Source organism: Limulus polyphemus, unplaced genomic scaffold, assembly GCF_000517525.1.
Source record: "Limulus polyphemus unplaced genomic scaffold, Limulus_polyphemus-2.1.2 Scaffold72, whole genome shotgun sequence".
Lineage (NCBI taxonomy): Eukaryota > Metazoa > Arthropoda > Merostomata > Xiphosura > Limulidae > Limulus > Limulus polyphemus.
This window is the reverse complement of record NW_013665682.1, coordinates 802,299-822,858: the sequence shown is the minus strand read 5'-3', so window position 1 is coordinate 822,858 and position 20,560 is coordinate 802,299. Positions and strand designations below refer to the sequence as shown.

The 20,560-nt window shown below is 33.9% G+C and overlaps 1 protein-coding gene across 1 annotated transcript in view; it reads right to left on the bottom strand.

The window, feature by feature from the left end:
- Positions 1-6,791: 6,791 nt before the first annotated feature.
- The window catches only part of LOC106466214 (sodium-coupled monocarboxylate transporter 1-like), a 54,732-nt gene continuing 40,963 nt past the window's right edge, over positions 6,792-20,560 (bottom strand). The window contains exons 9-16 of the mRNA XM_022394692.1: positions 18,318-18,406; positions 17,569-17,684; positions 17,097-17,164; positions 11,896-11,982; positions 9,943-10,103; positions 9,097-9,197; positions 8,416-8,534; positions 6,792-6,989 (exon numbers count right to left, since the gene is read on the bottom strand). Of these exons, the coding sequence (XP_022250400.1) occupies positions 6,792-6,989; positions 8,416-8,534; positions 9,097-9,197; positions 9,943-10,103; positions 11,896-11,982; positions 17,097-17,164; positions 17,569-17,684; positions 18,318-18,406 (939 nt within the window). The remainder of the gene's footprint in view (positions 6,990-8,415; positions 8,535-9,096; positions 9,198-9,942; positions 10,104-11,895; positions 11,983-17,096; positions 17,165-17,568; positions 17,685-18,317; positions 18,407-20,560) is intronic.

Below are 20,560 nucleotides of genomic sequence, written 5' to 3'. Positions count from 1 at the left end.
AAACTAGGCAGCTGATACATAGTGAAAAATTAAATTCTTTTTTGTGAGTACAAAACACTTAAAAACACCATTTTGATTTTCGATACCTCACTACTATAAAGGCTTGGTGTGGTTTGAAGTTTCATTCGGTGGTCGTGTACAGGGTCACTGATGAGGAGTGGAATTCTTCGAAACTAGTCTGGCCCACAGACACACCCCTAATGAAAGAATAGACCATTCCAAGCTTTTACTTGTTGTTAAACAAATGTTTGAACAACTCTGTTCAACTATGTAGTTTTTCCAGCTAATTTAGATAAAAATGTTTTTGTATTCATTAATATTCAAGATTAACTTTTTATGGTGATGTCAATTTTTTATCGCTGGACAGGATGAATAGTAATAAATATTGTTGTGAACTGTGTCTTGATATAAGTGACCGATTAATTTCATTTCTAAGTTAGACCTACCGTTCGGCAAGATTGTAGAATTTATGATAGAAAGTTTTCCTTTTCTTTAAGTAAACTGGATTTTATATTATTTTTATCTGATAATCAAAGAGATCCTGCCCATCAATAGAAGCCATTTATGCACCAAATTACTTGTTGGTTAGTAACTTTGGTAGGTTTCATATAAGCTACGAAAAATGTTAACATAAATACCACTAATATTTCAGTTAAGCCCATTGGCTACTGTTGGGGTTTCCTACGTATTAAAAAAAAATAGTGATTTAGCCTATATTATTTCTCAGTCTTTGGAGAGACTGTTGTAAAAATAGAAATATTTAATTACCAAATGTGATGCGTTATGTGGACTCCAACTTCTAGTGAACGGTAATTCGGTAATTAGAGGATTGAGGCTTATACATAATGCGTGGTAAAAGTGATAAAATATAGCATTATTATATGTCGCTATGTTGAACACTTTATAACATAATGTTTTAGGAAAACGTGAGACCTATTGGTCCATTTCAGCTGTTCCATCCTCTAAACTAAAACTATTAATAAATAAATTTAACAAAAGCTTAAAGCCAGTCCTTATCATTCAGATACTTATCTCACTGTTAAGTATGAAAAAAGATGATGCATCAACAATATCAATTCCCTTTATAATTTTAAATACTTCAGTCAGATCCCCTCTAACTCTTGTTTTTTCAAGATAAAACAATTTGAGATATTTCAATCTCTCCTCGTATGACAACCCTTCCACCCCAGGCAGCATTTTCGTAACCTTCCTCTGATCCGTTTCCAACAGTGCAACAGGAAGAAGCCCAAGATTGAACACAACACTCCAAATGTGGTCTAACCAGTGACCTATACAATGAAATTATAACCTCTTTAGACTTGTATTCAATATTTCTGTAGGTACAACCTAAAATCCTAGCGATCAACTACGCTCTATATTAATCTTTTTTCCGTTTTTAATGAAATGACTATTTTATGAAGCCTAAAAGGCTTTTATTTGTTAATGCTGGTGACGAACATCTGTCGATAAAAGTTATTGTAATATATACACTGAAATGTTGTACTCTTTTTATTAGAGCAAAGCCACATTGGGCTATTTGCTGTGTCCACTGCGGGGAATTAAACCTCGGGTTTTAGCGTTGTACGTCCGTAGACTTACCTCTGTCTCACCAGGGGACAAGACAGAAATATGTGATAAAACGTGTTTGATGAATGTTTACTCACTTTGACTACTTTAAAGCTACCTTACTTATAAGTGTAGTGTTTGTTTTTATATTTATTTAACTTGCTTTTATTTAATTTTATTTTCGATTCCGGAAATCTTGTTACAGAAAATTAGAACATGATTGTAAATAACGTCCTTGTCTGGTGTTATATTTTAAAGAAATGTTTTGAGTGTTTATCATTTGTTCACTAAATATATATATGTGTATATATATATCAAGTGTTTATTGTTTTCTCAGTATTTTTATATTGCAGTCAAATTCAAATCATATTAATTATCTAAAGTTTTCCGTTGTCCCTGTTCACAAAGTTTAAAAATCAGCGTGTCACAGTTGAAATTCACCTTTCCATAAGTGAGTTATAATATAGGTGTACATATATCTGGTAAGATATATTCAAGTAATTTTGTAAATCTCGTGTAAGTGTTGTGCGCAAAGTTGACGACATCATTATTAACCGGATGTAAAAAGGTCGTCAACGTTACGCACGATTTCTACAGCCTCGTAAAATCTACCTTGTGTATGCTACCTAGGGCTGAACGAGTGGGAACATTTCTGGAAATTGTCTCCTACCCTAGCAGCCAGTTGAAGTCAATCTCAGTAGTAGAAGCCGTCTAGTGGTAGGGCAAATAGGAATTTAGGTTGTATCTACAGAAATATTGAATACAAGTCTAAAGAGGTTATAATTTCATTATATAGGTCACTGGTTAGACCATATTTGGAATATTGTGTCCAATCTTGGGGTACTTACCTTAGGAAAGACATTGAATTTTTGGAAAGGGTTCAGAGAAGGGTTGCTAGAATGGTGCCTGGGATGGAGAGGTTGTCATACGAGGAGAGATTGAAATCTCTCACATTTTTTTTCTCTTGAAAAAAGAAGAGTTAGGGGGGATGTGATTGAGGTGTTGTACGATTGTAAAGAGAACTGATATTGTTGTTGCATAATCTTTTTTTTTCCATATTTAACAATGAGAATAGTAGGACTAGTGGACACAAAGCTAAGGGTGGTTGGCCTTCGGATGTTGTGGAGGCAGCAAATTTAAGTGAGTTTAGGAGAAAGCTTGATAAGTATATGAATGATAAAGCTGGCTTTAAGATTTTTTTTCATTAATATAGTTTAGTTTCGAGGACGGAACAATCGAGATGGACCAATAGGTCCCATTTTGTCCGAAAACGTTATGTTATTTTGCTATTTCTATTGGGACAATTAGGTTTGCCATGTAAAAAAATAAAAATACTTTTTCAGTGTTCCGGTCGAGTCAGTAGTTCATATGGAATTTCTGCCTGGTGATATATAACATATCAGATTAAAATACTGTGTTCGAAAAGCCCAGAAATACTTTCCGTTAAATTTCGGTAGTTGTTTGAAAATTTTGCATTGTTGAGCTGTATTTTCTATGATTTAATAATGCAAACAAAAAATATATGTGTGTTTTTTACGTTAGATAACAATAACAATTTGAACCGTGACAAAAACAAAAAAAAAATAACCAAGTTTGTGTCGTTAGGCTTAAGGTATACCATAAACCTTTCTTGTATTATTTAAGTGTCGGGAATAACAACACGACCAAACAAAATAACCACGAAAAAATACAGGGTCTGACGTTTTTTTTATTGGTACAAATATCACACGAGTGTCAAGCAAAGTTTCATCTATGATGTAGGCTGTGGACAGTTTTTGAAGAATATCTCTGTTTACTTTGTATAATATATGAAAAAACAAATAAAGGCACTGCAGTTCTCAGAAAATTAAAATATTATTATTAAAATATTATAATATTTCTTAATCTTACTGAGCTAAATGTAGGATTGAACAACAGTTTAAATATATGACAAATAAAATAGTTTGTTTGCAGCTTTCTTAGTAAAACAACATACGTATCCAAACCTCATTTTCTTTTTATAGTTAAGTAATTGGAAGATGGTATATGTAATAATAGTTGCCTTTCTTCTAGTATATAAGCTCAAAATTAGGGACGGTTATACAAAAATTAACCCTTCTGTAGCTTTGTGCGAATACTTGAACCAAACCATGATGCATAAAAGTACTGAATGAAAGTCCTTCTCATCATGCAACCTAACTTGGATAATATTCCAAACCTTTTTTTTTTTATACCATTAGAATATATATTTTTAAGATGCAAACTTGAATGCTCTAGATAAACGGCAAGCTTTATTTGTGGAATAAAACTACGCTTTTGATATCAAATTTATGCAAACTTGAATACTGTAGATAAAAGGGAAGATTTATTTGTGGAATAAAACTACGCTTTTGATATCAGGTTTATGCAAACTTGAATACTGTAGATAAAAGGGAAGATTTATTTGTGGAATAAAACTATACTTTTGATATCAAGTTTATTCAAACTTGAATACTGCAGATAAAAGGGAAGCTTTATTTGTGGAATAAAACTATGCTTTTGATATTAAATGTTCTTTTAACTCATCATTTAATGAACTCTTAAAACAATAAGTTATTTTAACCATAATTTTATCGCAAACTAGGTGCGTAGGAGTGTTATTATGGTAAGATTCAGTTACTCTAATAACTATAAAAATATCCTTTGTTTGCCTTTAAAACCAATGAATTTTAACACGATAACACGTGGTTCGTTATCATTATTATGTGGTTTGCATTTGCTAGCTAATATTTCATATTATGAACATCTTTTAATGGAGTAATGAAAAACTGCTGTTGTTTAATTCACATCCCAACTCGCCTGTTTCACTCTCTTTCAAAATATACATGTTTATAATGTTGATTTACTTGCTCTTGATTCACGATCAGTTCGTTTTAAATGTGACTGCATAAACCTTCGATTTGATAAGGACGTAATTTTACCAAACTCTCTTTAAAAAAAACCAACAACAAAAAAAAAACCAACAAATTCAATTAGTCTGGCGCATGATGAATTGATATCGTTTTAGTCTGATAACAAAACGACAACAACAATACTAATATGATAACATTGAGAAACAAATACTTTTTGATGTAAATATAGGCTCTAAGTATGATAAAGTAACAATACTTGAGGTATGGTCAGTAAAATATGCGCAATATTTGTTTGTTTGTTATTAAGCACAAATACACAATGGGGTTATCTGTGCTTTGCCAACCTCTGGAATATATATCCGATTTTTTTAGCATCATAAACCCCCAGAAAAAAAATTAGGACAAACGTGGATATTTTACAGTTCTACTTTACATATTATCACATATCTAGAATAAAAATGCAAAATTAATAATTAAAAATAATTTCTAGTAAAATTAAACCTAAAAAATCATTACACGTGTCTCCGTTTTGCACGTAGCTGATTTATTCAACAACTACACAGAACATAGTTTACGCTTGTAGCGCCTCAGTGGAAGTTCGAAGAAAAAGTTTTCTTTTTTTAAAATAACGTTTTGGTTTTGTTCAGTGTAGTAGTCAACGGATATCCACCACTATAGTTATTCTACAACTAATAGTACTCTGTTATGCTAGGGTAAAATTATACTCAGCATACTAATAAAGACTAATGGAGCTCCAAATTAAAATAGTTTAAATAAGGAAGATATATGTATGAATATACCTTTAAACCTATTGTTTTAGTATTTACTGGTCTCTTTATGACAATAAAAACAAGCTACCTCTAAACGTGCCTAACGAACCTACTAAACATATATACATATTGGAGTAATTAAGTAGTCACTATTAGAGAGAATAAGGCTAATAAATGATTAATGACAGTAAAAAAACAATAAGGTAACCAACCACTGACAGTAACAAAGAATAAGACACAAAGTAGTGACAGTAAAGTAAGAAATCTAAATTAGCGACTACAAAAAAGAAATCAAAAGTTAGTCTATGGTAAGAAGGAATAAGGTCAAGAAATAAGGATAGGAAAATATTAATTGCAAAATAATAACAACAAGAAAGAAAAAACCGTAAAATCGTGACTGTAAGAAAGAATAAAGCCAACAAGTGGTTATAATAAGAAAGGAATACATTAGCGGACACTGAATCCAGGAAACATATATGCCAGCAAACAATAACAGTAAATAAAAGGATACTAACAGGTAGTGACTGCAAGAAAGAAAGGTGTTTGCATATAAAACGTCCAACAAAGAAATATGATAAGTAAGAACGTTTTTTTTTTTCACGAAGAGTTACCGTAGGAAGAAGGAAAAAAAGTGTATACGAAAAACGATGTTAAGAAGCAGTGACTGTAGAAACGAAATATGTTCACACAAAGTGAACGCAAAACAGAATCCCGAAATATATTCATGCAGAATGAAGACAAAGAAAGAAATGTGAAAATGATTAGTAACTACAAAAAATAATGATATAGTGTTAAAAGTGTGTAAAAAGTAACAGAATGATCAGTGCTTGCAATACGAGAGGATATTAACATGTAGTGCACGCAAGAAAAAAAATCGAATAATTAATGCTTGAATAAAATGAAATATGTTAACAAGTTAATAGAATAATTAGTGCTTGAATAAAATTGAAAATGTTAACAAGTTTATAAAGTAATTTGTGCTTGAATAAAATGGAAGATGATAAGTTGAGACAGCGGTAAAATACAAGTTTAGTGCTTGAATAAAATGGAAGATGTTAACAGAGTAATTAGTGCTTGCAACACAGAAAAAGGATATTACCATATCGTGAATAAAAAAGGAAGTATGAGAATAATATTCAAATTCCAGCTTCTCTGGGTGCACAATCGTCTGATAGAAATTGTTCAACAATAAAAAACTAATATATGTGTATTATTCACATCCTAGAATCCTCTTTGTTAAGTATGAGAATAATACTTTGTGCCACGAGAATAATTAGTGTTTCTAACACAAGAGGATATTAACAAAGAGTGCTTGTAACGAACAACAACAACAAAATCTAGAAAAAAAAGAGGAGAATAAAAACTACTATCTAAACAAATTAATCATTCAGAATAGCTACAAAGACGACAAATGGGAAATAGGATATTTATAAAAGGGAAAGACAAGAACAGTGACCGCTACAAAAAAAAAAAAAAATGTAAGAAAATGTAATAGGTAACTGCCAGGACTAGGAACTAAGAAGGAAGGAATACTAAAAGACATCTCTTATTTTAATTAACATTTTTTAAAGAATATCTGCCACACTTATAACGGTGTTAGTGTGCATTCAGGCTCATTGCTATTTATTTTGTCCTTTCCCATGGTCAGTCCTCCGAGGTCAGTGGAACTTGGGCTGAAGGCAATATTAGAAATTCCCTCAGGTTGAAATGGTGGTTTTTCGAAACTAACGGAGCTTACAACTGTCGCCATAGTTGACACAGACATGTCTTTAGGAAAAACGGTCTGCAAATACAAATAGTATATAGTTCCAAGATACTTTTTTTTGAAATTTCACTTGTTACAATAATAATGGAGAACCATTGTTCATAGATAAGATATTGTAGAGCGAATATGGGAATAAAATTATAAATGGTAAGTATATATAAGCAAGTAAGCCAGGTAGTATAAAGCTTGCACAGAATAAGAAGTACAATTATAAATGAACATATTATACATTAGAATAGTTCATAGCATAAAGGAGATAAATGCAATAATCAGGGCTTAAAACTTTTAAAGGGAATTAATTAGAAGGCACAATAATTAAATATAGTGAATAATATTTTTAAGATGGAGAATACAGAAATTAAGTGTCAACAATGGCATAAACTATGGTAAAAATGTTTTAAAAACAATGGTGTAAAATATGAGTGTAAATGACGGTCTACAATAATGATTAACGTCTTCTGATGTATGAAAATATAGAATGTAGCTAGGATTGGGATGGCCACAGGTTGGATACCGTAAAGAGGATAAGGTGAAACACAGATTACAGCTATATTAGACATATTCCCTGAGTAAGTAGGTGAGAATGTAATAACCTGAAACTGACCCTGAGTAAGTAGGGGAGAATGTAATAACTTGAAACTGACCCTGAGTAAGTAGGGGAGAATGTAATAACCTGAAACTGACCCTGAGTACATAGGGGAGAACGCAATAACCTGAAACTGACCCTGAGTAAGTAGGGGAGAATGTAATAACTTGAAACTGACCCTGAGTAAGTAGGGGAGAATGTAATAACCTGAAACTGACCCTGAGTAAGTAGGGAAGAATGTAATAACCTGAAACTGGCCCTGAGTAAGTAGGGGAGAATGTAATAACATGAAACTGACCTTGAGTAAGTAGGGAAGAATGTAATAACCTGAAACTGACCCTGAGTAAGTAGGGAAGAATGTAATAACCTGAAACTGACCCTGAGTATGTGGGGGAGAATGTAATAACCTGAAACTGAAGTAGATACGTTTAAGTTTGTATTGGATTTGAGATATGTGAGAACATTTAACTAAAATTCAAAGTTGTTCTAAGTGTCTTATTGCATTATATAAAGTACCAGTTAACGTTGATAAAAATATGTGGATTTATGTTATTATTTTGATCGACTCAGTGTAATATAAGAATTTTTAAATTCGTTTGAATCATAATTCTCCTACAATAAGTAACCCTAGCGGTAAGCAAATATAATTTGAATTTAAGAAAGAAAATCCGCTTCTGACTGACCTAGTAGTTATAGAGTTAACTTTGCAAAACGTTCTTCTTATGGATGTTTGTTTTCTTATGGGTTATCTCTGTCATGTTTTGGAATTTTTGAGACATTATGGCATGAATTAGCATATCCTTATATCATATAGGTTTAATAGTATATATATATATTTCAAATCGTAGTGTAACATACCACATTACGTCCGACATGGAATCTCAACTTTCTTCTTACTTTTGCTGGTAAGCAGCAGCAAAGTTTATCAAATACTGGGATGATCAGCTTGGGATCCACGTCCTCAGGATTTTGTAATCCTACATAGAAGGCGAAATTTAATCATTTTAAACACATCTCATCATGGCAAAGAACTGATGAACAAAATAAAAATTATTTTACTTCACTGAGTCATTATAATTAATCCTGTCTACCATATTATGGTAAAATTATCCACACTTCCGACTTACTTTCAACTACCGTTGTCTTATGTATTTTTTATTGGTTGTCTCACAACAAACTGGCCCGGCATGGCCAGCTGGTTAAGGCGCTCGAGTCGCAATCTGAGGGTCGCGGGTTCGAATCCCCGTCACACCAAACATGCTCGCCCTTTCAGCCGTGGGGGCGTTATAATGTTACGGTCAATCCCACTATTCGTTGGTAAAAGAGTAGCCCAAAAGTTGGCGGTGGGTGGTAATGACTAGCTGCCTTCCCTCTAGTCTTACATTGCTAACTTAGGGACGGCTAGCGCAGATAGCCCTCGTGTAGCTTTGCGCGAAATTAAAAAAAAACAAAAAACACAACAAATTAGCGTTAACACAAAGAATTGAGTTTTGAACTTCGTTAAGTTTGAGAAAACAAATTTAGTAGAAGAATTCTCACCAGTAATAAAGCTCACCAGAAGACCCACGATGATCACTACACAGCATGATAAACCACTGAACCATATATAGGAGATGCGGTATAAACCAAATATTTCGGCACTGCGGGAACAAATAAATCAATCAAGTGGTGTTAGTAAAAGCTTTAATATTTTTTAGGACCTTCTCGTTAAAATGAAACTCTTATACAGCTTTACTGTCTAATTTTTTACAGAAGTTTAGGAAGTCTAGGATATTGCTATACAGAAACTTAAAATGTCTAAAAATCTCCAATGCATGTAATTTTTCTGACTAAGTTTAGGAAAATAAATAGTAATATGGCTTGAATTAAATATAGCAGGTAATTCCTTGACATCAGTTGTACAAATACAGATATAAAGTCATATAATGATTTAATCTGCAAAGCAACTGGTAAGAGCAAAAAATTTTCAACTTTCAAAGGCGCGTGGTAGATGGTTCTCGTCTAGCAGAAGCATTGTTGTCTGACGTTCAGAAATATCACTCGTGAAAAAAGAATGCATAGGAACACTAATAAAAACTGTACCAGATGGAAAAGACGATTGGAGAAGGAATGAAGTGTTTCAATTGACCAATGGTCAGGATTGGAACAAAACACTTTCCGTCATCTTATATAGTCCTGGTTGTAATCTGAGTGAAAGGTGGTTTAACACATCATTATGGAGGATCCTACAAATTGAACAGTCAGTGTATTTACCTTTCGGCCTCTACTATCAATGAAACATATATATATATGTATGTTCGTGGCTACGTACAGAAAACCTTATCAAGAGGATATGTACCAACAGTTGAGATTATAAAAACTGACTGTTTTATAAAAGTAACTTACTTTTTAATAGATGGAGCTACTGTTGTTGCTAAAAGAGCAGTTCCGTTGTGACAGCCAGCTATCGAGAACGGAGATTTTGGAGCAGCTGGTTTATGAACGAAACTTCCAAATCCAACCCAAAAGGCTATTCCTAACCCAGAGAACAGGCCTGTAATTGCACCCTATAAACCAAACCAAATTGTTTAGCTAGAACAGATTATATTATGCTAATTTATACTACTCAAAATGATTAAATGATAATAGGAATTTCTAACGTTATATCTATGATAAGGCAAAAACCACTGTTATAGAATACTTTCTTTTACCTCTTAGTTAATTTTTATGCAAATTTGTCAAGTGATCTGAACTGCAAGTGATTGGTAATTTAACCTATGCTTGTGAATTAACATTGGGTAAACGTGGTTTTACGTTTTTACACTCCATAAATTCCACTTCAACACAAAGTATGGTCACCACGAGCAGTAAGGACAGCCTGGCAACAATTTTGGATACTTCAAGGAAGAATGTTGATAAGGTGCTCGGCTACTTCTCTGAAAGAGCTGTTTTCAGGGCAGTAAAGAGTTACTTGACCGAATGTGACATGTTATGTTCAATGTCCGGTGAGCGTGAAGGCTACTCTGTACATTCAATCTGTTCTTTTTTCAAGAAATGTGTTGACCAGTTAAATATTGAGGGAATAGGCTTTATCAGTCATTGAGTTGAAGTCAGGATCAATTGTACTAGCATATGGTAGCACAAAATATTTTATAGGATGTGGTTCTTATGATCTTAATGATACCATTTAGCAGGATCAACACATTCACCACTGGTTCTTCCTGTTCACATCATGGTTCCATCACTGCCATACATGTCATGTTCTTGTATGAAAGTTGGCAGATCTAGTTACAGATTCTCTCAAAAAGAGTATGATCTTGTTATCTGGCTGAAATGTAAACAGCATAACATCTGTTAAAAGAATATTGCTCCACGTGGTGCAACGTTTTAAAATCTAGTGAAAGATATTAATGTTAGTCCACTGTAGGTGTCTTTGACATCATTTCAAACAAACTGGTTTATGCCTTGCTGTAAGCTTAATGTTTTTCATTGGGAAATTTGTGTCTATCTGTATGTACACTTATCTGGCATTCAAATACGGCTGCAAACATCTGATTTACTTAGGAATTTGTACTAGAATCACCAAAGAACGGTTTCATACTCGGTCTAGATGTCATAATAATTGCACCTCTGGTTTGATGGCAGTTCTATATTTGGTAACAACACTTTGAGTCACTTCGCAACTACTTGCTGTGACATATTATCTTCTAGTGTCTCCGCCTCTCTCTTTTAGTCTCTTGGTAATACAACGGTAAGTTTACGGACTTACAATGCTAAAATTCGGGATTTGAATCTCCGTGATGGACACAGCATATAATCCAATGTGGCTTTACTCTAAAACAAATAAACAAACCCTCTTTTTTTTTAAACACACTAAAACACTACAAATTCACGAAAAACAGATACCACACAAATTCCAAAGTCAGCGATACCTTAAAACTGCATTTCCTCATTAAAAAACAAATGTACTAGAAAGAAAAAATAGATTCACAAAGTTTCTTACTCTTGGGTCGAAAATGAAAAGATTCAAAACATTTCTATAATCTTAGAAAACCTAACGTAGTTAAGAAACGTTTAAACACCGGCTATTTTATGAATTAAGATCTATGATATACGCTGTGTACCTCGCGTGAATAATAACATTAAATACAAGAGATAAAAACTAAACAAGTGAAGATACCATATTGATCTATATCTTTCAAAAACAAGAAAATTGCAAAACATTCACAATGATTAAATAAGAAAATATACCTTCAAAACGGTAACAGACGCTGCCTCCTTATTATTACCACCAAATAGAACGATAGCAATGACTAGGTTGTCCATTGGCTTTTGTGATAAAATGTATACAAAACTTACCACAGCATTAGCCCACGGGAAAAACATTCCAAGACTAAACAGTCCTATGAGGGGTCCTCCTATCATTCCAAAGATACTTAAAGCAGCCTAAAGAAAGACAGAGAGAAAAACTTGTTTAAAGTATTGAAAAAGGTCTGTAGTGTACATTCCCATCAGACTAACGTTTATAACAGTATTCATATTAAGCTCCGAAATACATACAAAATATACGCTGGAACAGATTGTATTGTGAACCAGCATTTAAACTGAGTTCTATTTGATCCCTCGACTTATTCAAAAGAAAAATATTGATGATTTATTGGATTGGATAAGTACAACAATGTACTTCCTGCAATTTTCATAACTAAACGCAACCACTTTTCAAGGGTAACTTCTTCCAAGGATTAAACAAGTTATGCTAATTTACTTGTTTGCAAAGTTGTTTGTTTGTTGTTGTGTTGAATCTCGCGCAAAGTTACTCGAAGGCTATGTTCGCTAACCGTCTCCAATTTTGAAGAGATACACTAGAAGGAAGGTCAACACCACCAACCGCCAACTTTTGGGCTACTCTTTATCAAGGAAAAGTGGGATTGACAGTCAGATTATGACGTCCCACAGCTGAAAGGGCGACCTTGTTCGGTGACGGGATTCGAACCTGCGACCCGTAGATTGCGAGTCCATTGCCCTAACCATTGTCATACTAGACTTTGTACAGAGACAACTGGTCTCGTATTCTTGTTCTTGACTTGAGCTTACGTTAAAGCAGTAGCCTTCTGAAACTTCTGTCTTTTTAACTCACCTTTCTTTTATTGTTCAAATTTTGCCTAGAATTTATTTGAATTATCTGTATAAGTTATCCTGAGTCTAGCATATATCTTTCAGATAAACCAGCGATCTCCAACCAAAAAAACTTAAAAAATGTCTCCTACCGGCCCCATTTTTCCAGACAGCCAGTTTCATAATCAGGACGTCGGGAGGAAAGAAATTTCAGAGGGGAATGGTTCTTGGATGTAGTAATGGTTGCATGAGCGTCCCATTAATTTCAGCCAACTATTCATATCCGTATCCATTGCGGGTAATGTGCTTATGATAGAAATAGAATACCTTAATACCAATTATCGGCAGGGTGAAAATCAACCTCTCTTTAGTTTATGTGAGCTTTGAAACTTTGTGAAATAAATCTTGCATGTAACAATGAATTGATCACTGGTATTTTAATGAGAGTCTATTATACACAGGACATTCTGTTCTACTAAATTTCATGTTAAGGCTGCTCGCTTATTACAGCAATAAATGCAAAGTTTCAGCTTTCATGTCGATGAAATTGTATAGGAAGGAACCGCACTATACATGCTGATACACTGCATATCCTGTCCAACAGTGGTTTTTAACATTTCTGCCTCGGCTAGCCATAGTCTGATTTAAGTCCAGTTGAACTACCATGGATAATTTCAGAATGCCGCAAAAGGGAGATAAAGAACAGATACTTAAATCTTATTACATGTGGAACTGCTTAACAAAAGGTGTGGCAGTTCATTCCATCAGACGTTGAAAAACGCTTGGTAAATTTTAGTAAATGAATCCAACCTGTTATTGTCGTCACAGGTGGGTTCTCCACTGTCAAAATAGAATCGTGGCGGCGAAGCACGACGAGACCTTTTTCAAGGTTAGTTGTTCTAATACTTTTGGAAACTTAGCATGTACGGTATAACAAAAATGACGTGAGTTATCCAAGGGTCTGGTGTGTTAGTGACGATATTTAAACCTAACGACGTTTAAAAATCTAAATGGAATATGCCCGATGACTATTTAGAGCAGCCTTAATGTCCGTTTCTTATGTTCAATAAATTTATTCTTACCACTGTTTCTAAAGATATATCAATATAAAAGAGACAGTAATAAATAATTAAGTAAACTGATGTTTTGTATCTTATTAAAAGTCTACTTAATACGAAACTGTTCGGACATCATCATAGCAAGTAGATGTTTGCAAACTGCTCATTTCATCCTTTTTTATCCTAGATTACCTTTGGGTGAGAGCATTTTCTTTCTTGAATTGCTCCCTTCCCTCGTAGAAATGTAATATCATCTAGTGAATAGAAAGGGAATTTTTTCTAAAAGACGCACTCGGTTGTTAAGAGGCTTATAATGGGTAAATACAATTCTCATGTGGATGGCAAGTAATATAATTTAAGGATTAATTATTTAAAATAGGCTTCCACTGGACAAATAAAATCGTTTAGTTACTAGAAAGTAAAATATTCCAGCCGACTGTGAGAGTATTGTAACTTTATTTTATTTATTTATTTAAATGAATTTAAGCACAAAGCTACACAATGGGCTATCTGTGCTCTGCCAACCACGGGTATCGAAACCCGGTTTGTAGCGTTGTAAGTCCGCAGACATACCGCTGTGCCACTGGGGGGCAGTATTGTAACATTCAAGTACAATCATCTAGTGACTAGGAAATGATATCTTGTAAGGATCCAATTAATTACGATAGGTTTTCTGTTTATTTGAATAATTCCTGGGGGGCAGTATTGTAACATTCAAGTACAATCATCTAGCGACTAGTAAATGATATCTTGTAAGAATCCAATTAATTACGATAGGTTTTCTGTTTATTTGAATAATTCCTGGGGGGCAGTATTGTAATATTCAAGTACAATCATCTAGCGACTAGAAAATGATATCTTGTAAGGATCTAATTAATTACGATAGGGATTTCTAGTCGCTAGATGATTGTACTTGAATGTTACAATACTGCCCCCCAGGAATTATTCAAATAAACAGAAAAGAATGTTACAATACTGCTCCCCAGGAATTATTCAAATAAACAGAAAACCTATCGTAATTAATTGGATCCTTACAAGATATAAGTACAATCATCTAGCGACTAGAAAATGACATCTTGTAAGGATCCAATTAATTACGATAGGTTTTCTGTTTATTTGAATAATTCCTGAAGTACAATCATCTAGCGACTAGAAAATGATATCTTGTAAGGATCCAATTAATTATGATAGGTTTTCTGTTTATTTGAATAATTCCTTAAAATATACTCCTTCCATAAATTCGCGGAATATACCCATAGTGAATCTTCATGTCTAGGCCAAAACACCTGCTAATACAAGTTATAGAAGTATTGTCAGTATCTTTGATGTAATGATGTATTAAAACATATTTGATTTTGAGTATAAATCATAGTTTCTCATCCTCCTTCTTTCTGAAACATACATGAATTAACTAACCAATATATATATATATATATATTGTTTTTGGAGAGCTCATAGATGAGGTTAGTATGAAGCATTTTTCATGAGTAATATGTTTCGTTTATTTTAATAATAATTATTTCACTGGCCATTCTTCTTAACTGTGAACTTAAACTTACACGTCATTTACACTTTTTTTTGATAAAACGATTAATTTCGACGTTGTCTTAAACAATATCCTTACAGCAACTCTGGTCATTAAGCAATGTCCATACAGTAATGTTTTCATGAGATCAACCTTATCATTACTGTCTTACTCCCCAAGTGTGACTTTTCATAATCGAACTAATGTCTTAGGCCTAAAACTTTCAAGTTCATGTTTAATTAGAACAAAAAGTATAAAACCCTGTATAAAACCCAGGCATAAGAAGTATGTGTGAATTATATGGCCATTTTTTCATGAAAACATCCATTGGTTTTAAGGTGTGACTGTGATCTCAGAAGCTTTTGGCTTGTGTGTCTCTGCCAGATTAAAATCCTTGTTTATGAGCTCGTGTTATCGTTACCAAGAGATATTTCCAGCTTCATAGCAATGACTTTACAGACATGAAGACTTTATCCACTTTATCCTTTTTTAACCACAGCCTTCGCTTTACGGAAGAGTGCATTAGTCGTAATTGACTTGGTATGTGATTTCAGAGCCAACTACTTTGCTGTGTGAGTTTTTCTGTTTCATGAAGGCCATTAAAGTTTCCCTTCTTTGAATTAGTGCGTTCTTTGATTCTACATCGTCCAACAATTTCGCTGTATGACTTCGGAGTAAGTATTCCCATTCACTGATCAAGTTTTTGGAATCATTTTGCAAGCGCTGTCAGCACGGTTTGCTTTCCTCCGCGAGACAAATCTCTTCTGTCATCACTTGACCTTACTTCTAGAACCATCCAGAGATTCGCAAGGAAACAGTAGTTAATTTTCATGCACTTCCACAGTATGTGAATGGTTATCAATAAGAACGTTTGTGTATGTGTAAAAAACATGTATTATTTTTGCGCTCAAATTTTGAAGCTTGACTGGTATGTGCTCAATACGAAGCTTCAGGCATATATGACCCATCATAAATAAATATGTTTCCACAAAAAACAACAACAACAACAAAACAGCCATTTTGACAACAACTTGTGCTATTTTAAACTGATATTTCATATTTGTATTTATAGGCAAAGCTACTGAGGTGCACCCCAGTGCCACAGCGGTATGTATGCGGACTTACAATGCTAGAAACCGGGTTTCGATACCTGTGGTGGGCAGGGCAGAGATAGTCCATTGTGCATTTTTGTGCTTAAACTACAAATAAACAAACAAGTTACTGAGGCCATCTTCCGTCGTCCCTAATTCCGAAGCATTGATCAGACAGAAGGCAGCCAATCAGCAACACCATACCATCTACGATAAGGGATTGATTCTCATTCTTATAATGCAAACACATATGAAAGTTCGGGGAATATTTTGTGGTATCGCAAGGATTCAAACCCAAGTCAAAATCTCTGAAACCCAGAGCACTACCGCAGGATTAACCCACGCCCCAACTAACATTTCAAGTCAGTATTTTGAAAAATGGCAGCGACATATACTTGCTATATCAGTTTTCGGCAAAATTGGGATTATTCTCATGTCTCTGTTATTAAGTATTGTAGAGATTTAATTTTTACGGGTTGTGTTCTTACAAACGTCGACATTTATGTTATTTAGAGAGAGGTATGCACGCGAGTGTCCACGTTTACTTTCAAACCCTTTTGTTCCTACATGTAGCGCACGCAATGTTTTCGATGAGATTACATACACATTATCAATGCGGGTAAAAAAACAAAACAAAAAACAAGACAGCAAAACATTAAATTCATCACTAGCACATTTCAATCTACTTTTTGTTTGTTTGTTTTTTCCACAAAGCCAAATTTTGTTTGGTAACTACGTTTCACCTAGCGACATTTAAAACAAAAGTCTTACCTGTAAGACGTTACCTAGCAACTGGGCCACTGCCACCAGGGCAATCGCAATTACTCCGTACACTATAGCTGGAAGAAAAATGTTTGTTTATATTAAATGTTTTATAGTTGTAATATTTTCAAACATTATATGCACTCCACCACTGTAAGAAACCTAGTTTTATTCTTTCGATTTGCCATTGTTCAAGATTACTGATGTGTGTGTGTGGGGGGGGGAGGGGGGATACCCCCGACAAAATCTAACTCTTTTTATCTACGTTACACATTTTATTACGCACTTTATTTTTGTGGTATGATACGTTACGTTATCAAAATAATACTAACACATGTAATTCATAGCTAAATTGTTGGGCTTATGAAAGCAGAGTTATTTTGAATTCTTAACACGTCTAACTATCTTTGCACATTATGAACACAATATCTGCTGTATGTCTGTGTTTTAAACTTGTTAAGAACAATCAAAGTATTAGTACCAAGAATTTTGGTCAATCTTGTTGCCCACAGTTCTGATATATCTTTCTTAATGTACGCTTTCACAAAGTCTTCTAAGGTCACTGCGGCCAGTGAGTTGACCCCTGATGATACAGTACTGAAACAAGAGGGAGGTCATAGATCATCTTTCACTGACTAAATGAAAGTAATTTTATAACAACTTACGAACAGATGCTCTAGAGAGATTCTCAAACGTTGCAACTATATTGGGAGTAATGGCATGATATTGATATCAAGTGAAAGTCTGGCAAAGAAGAGTGCTAAAAAGGCGACTGAAAATTACTTGCCATTTGCCATGTAAGGGTTAATATTTGCTAAAAGTACAGCCAAAGTCATTGAATTTACACGTTTCTGCTTTCAACAATATCAGGAAACCGTTAATGAACACTTTCCAATGTATTAAAAAAAAAAACTACGTTAGAAATAATCTGCTTTGATAAAGCAATGACGACATCTAATAATCAGACTTTACGTAATCTTTTAAATCTCATTTTAAAACTGATATTTGATTTATATTTTTTCAACCAGCAATCTCTTATTCAAATCTGAAGCGTATCATTTTAACAGTTTATTACCAGAAGCATACCAGCGCTTCATTACATAAAAAAATAGTGGGCAAACAGCATTGAACTAAATACGAAAACAAACAAAAACCAATAGAGTTATTGGATAATGCATTTAGAGACGAAGCTTAAAATATCCTAATTTATTTTCTTGGTGAAATGCTCACCTGAGGGCTCCACTGAAGATCCCAGAAACAAATAAACCAGGAAGTCCTGGTAGGAAACCCAACACATCCATCACAAACAGGGGGAATAACTAGGAATGGTTGAAAAGATGTTGCATTTCCGAAAAAAAATTAAGCAAAATAATAAATTATTCAGTTATTATAATACGATTTAAAACCATTTTCTATAATCCTGATGACTTAAACACTTGTACAAAAATAAGTAAAAAAATATTTAGTGAAAAAAATCTGGGCAAGATAAATTAAATTGATTTGTGTGTGTGAAAACAACGATTCTTCCAGTAACGAGTGAAACATGTCAGGTTTTCTTGAACGAGTGAAACATGTCAGGTTTTCTTGACATTATTACTAAATCGTGTAGAAGCACAAGATTGCAGAAATCGTCAGCTAATTCCTCAGAGTTACAAGGGCGCTGAAATCATCGGTTAGTTGCACAAAAGGATATATGATATTTTTTGTTTAGGGGAAATATGAGACACAGATGTGTCCTGCAGGTGAGAACATGGCTAATTGACACACGTAATGATTAATATATTGCGAGACTATGTGAATAAGATATGAATGGAACAATCTTAGATGCCAATACTTATAAACAATACTTATGAGTGGAACAATCTTAGATGCCAATACTTATAAACAATACTTATGAGTGGAACAATCTTAGATGCCAATACTTATAAACAATACTTATGAGTGGAACAATCTTAGATGCCAATACTTATAAAGAATACTTGTGAGTTGAAAAATCTCAGATGCCAATACTTATAAACAATACTTATGAGTGGAACAATCTTAGATGCCAATACTTATAAAGAATACTTATGAGTTGAACAATCTAGATGCCAATACTTATAAACAATACTTATGAGTGGAACAATCTTAGATGCCAATACTTATAAAGAATACTTATGAGTGGAACAATCTTAGTTGCCAATACTTATAAACAATACTTATGTAAATAATGGACTTTATCTTCTAACTGTAACGTTACTGGAAATGACAATGTACAAACAGGACTTAATATCTAAGAAAACACCATGCAAACAGAACGGCATACAAAAACTTGTATTACTCCGCCTCGTTGCATAAATCCAAATAAGTTAAAAGTTGATGACTGTATTATCATGTGAAAACAGGGCCAATAACCTGAGAATAACCTCCAGGCTACTACAGAGATAGTCTAGAGCAACAGCAATAAAACAGTTGTGGCATCCTTAAGATAATGGTTACTGGCAAACTTCTGCAGACAACTAAAGTCAAGAAATATACCCAAATTGTCTTTTAGCTATTGTAAAGTTAAGATTAATATTCTAGTTAGTTTTCATGCCCTAAGTAACTGAACCAAGAAGACACATAGAAATACAATTACGACAAAATACAAGCCCCAAAACACATGTATACAAATAATTTCATTACACATAACATAGATTAAAATCATAATCAACAACGAACTCACTGATTGTCATTAGGTATATTAGGTAATTCCAACCAGAACAGTACCTTATGCACACATGGCTTGAATGACCAGGTCAGAGACCCCTGGTTGGAACCTTTGACCAGAAGAAAGGCAAACAGTCAGCAGCATTCACTGCCATAAAAGATTTGTCTACCTTTGAACCGAATAATGGGATTAACTGTCACTTTTATAATGCCCTTACAGCTGAAAGTGTAGAGCGTGCTCCGTGGAAAAAGAAAAAATCGTGACAGGGAGTTAGTTTTTAAGGGGAAAGAAACTTTCCCGATCTTGGGTGTTCAGGGATATTGATATCCCACTTCGCCCCGCTCGCGGAAGATTTAATAAACCAGCGTTAAAATTATGCGAAAATGCAAATAGATGTGAATATATGTACATACACTGAGTGGTCACAAGTAAATAGACAACACCTTTTCAGAAAAAATGAAAATTTTCAGTCATATTCACATGAATTCATATATTTATAATTTAATTAATATCTAATAGATCTTCCTTTCGCTTCGTGGAGTTCGTTGATCCTTTGGGGCATCATGAGAATCATCTCGTCAATTTTAGATTGTGGGATTTTCGCCCACTCTTGCTTCAAAACTTAGAGTAGATCGCTCTTCGAAGTTGTTGTTTTTTTGTTGTTTCTTGACTTGCCGGTCGAATATGGCCCAGAGTTTTTCTATGGGGTTCATGTCAGGAAATTGGCTCGGCCAGGGCACCTTCTGGATGCCATTTTCTTCCTGCCACTTTTGGGAGTTTCTAG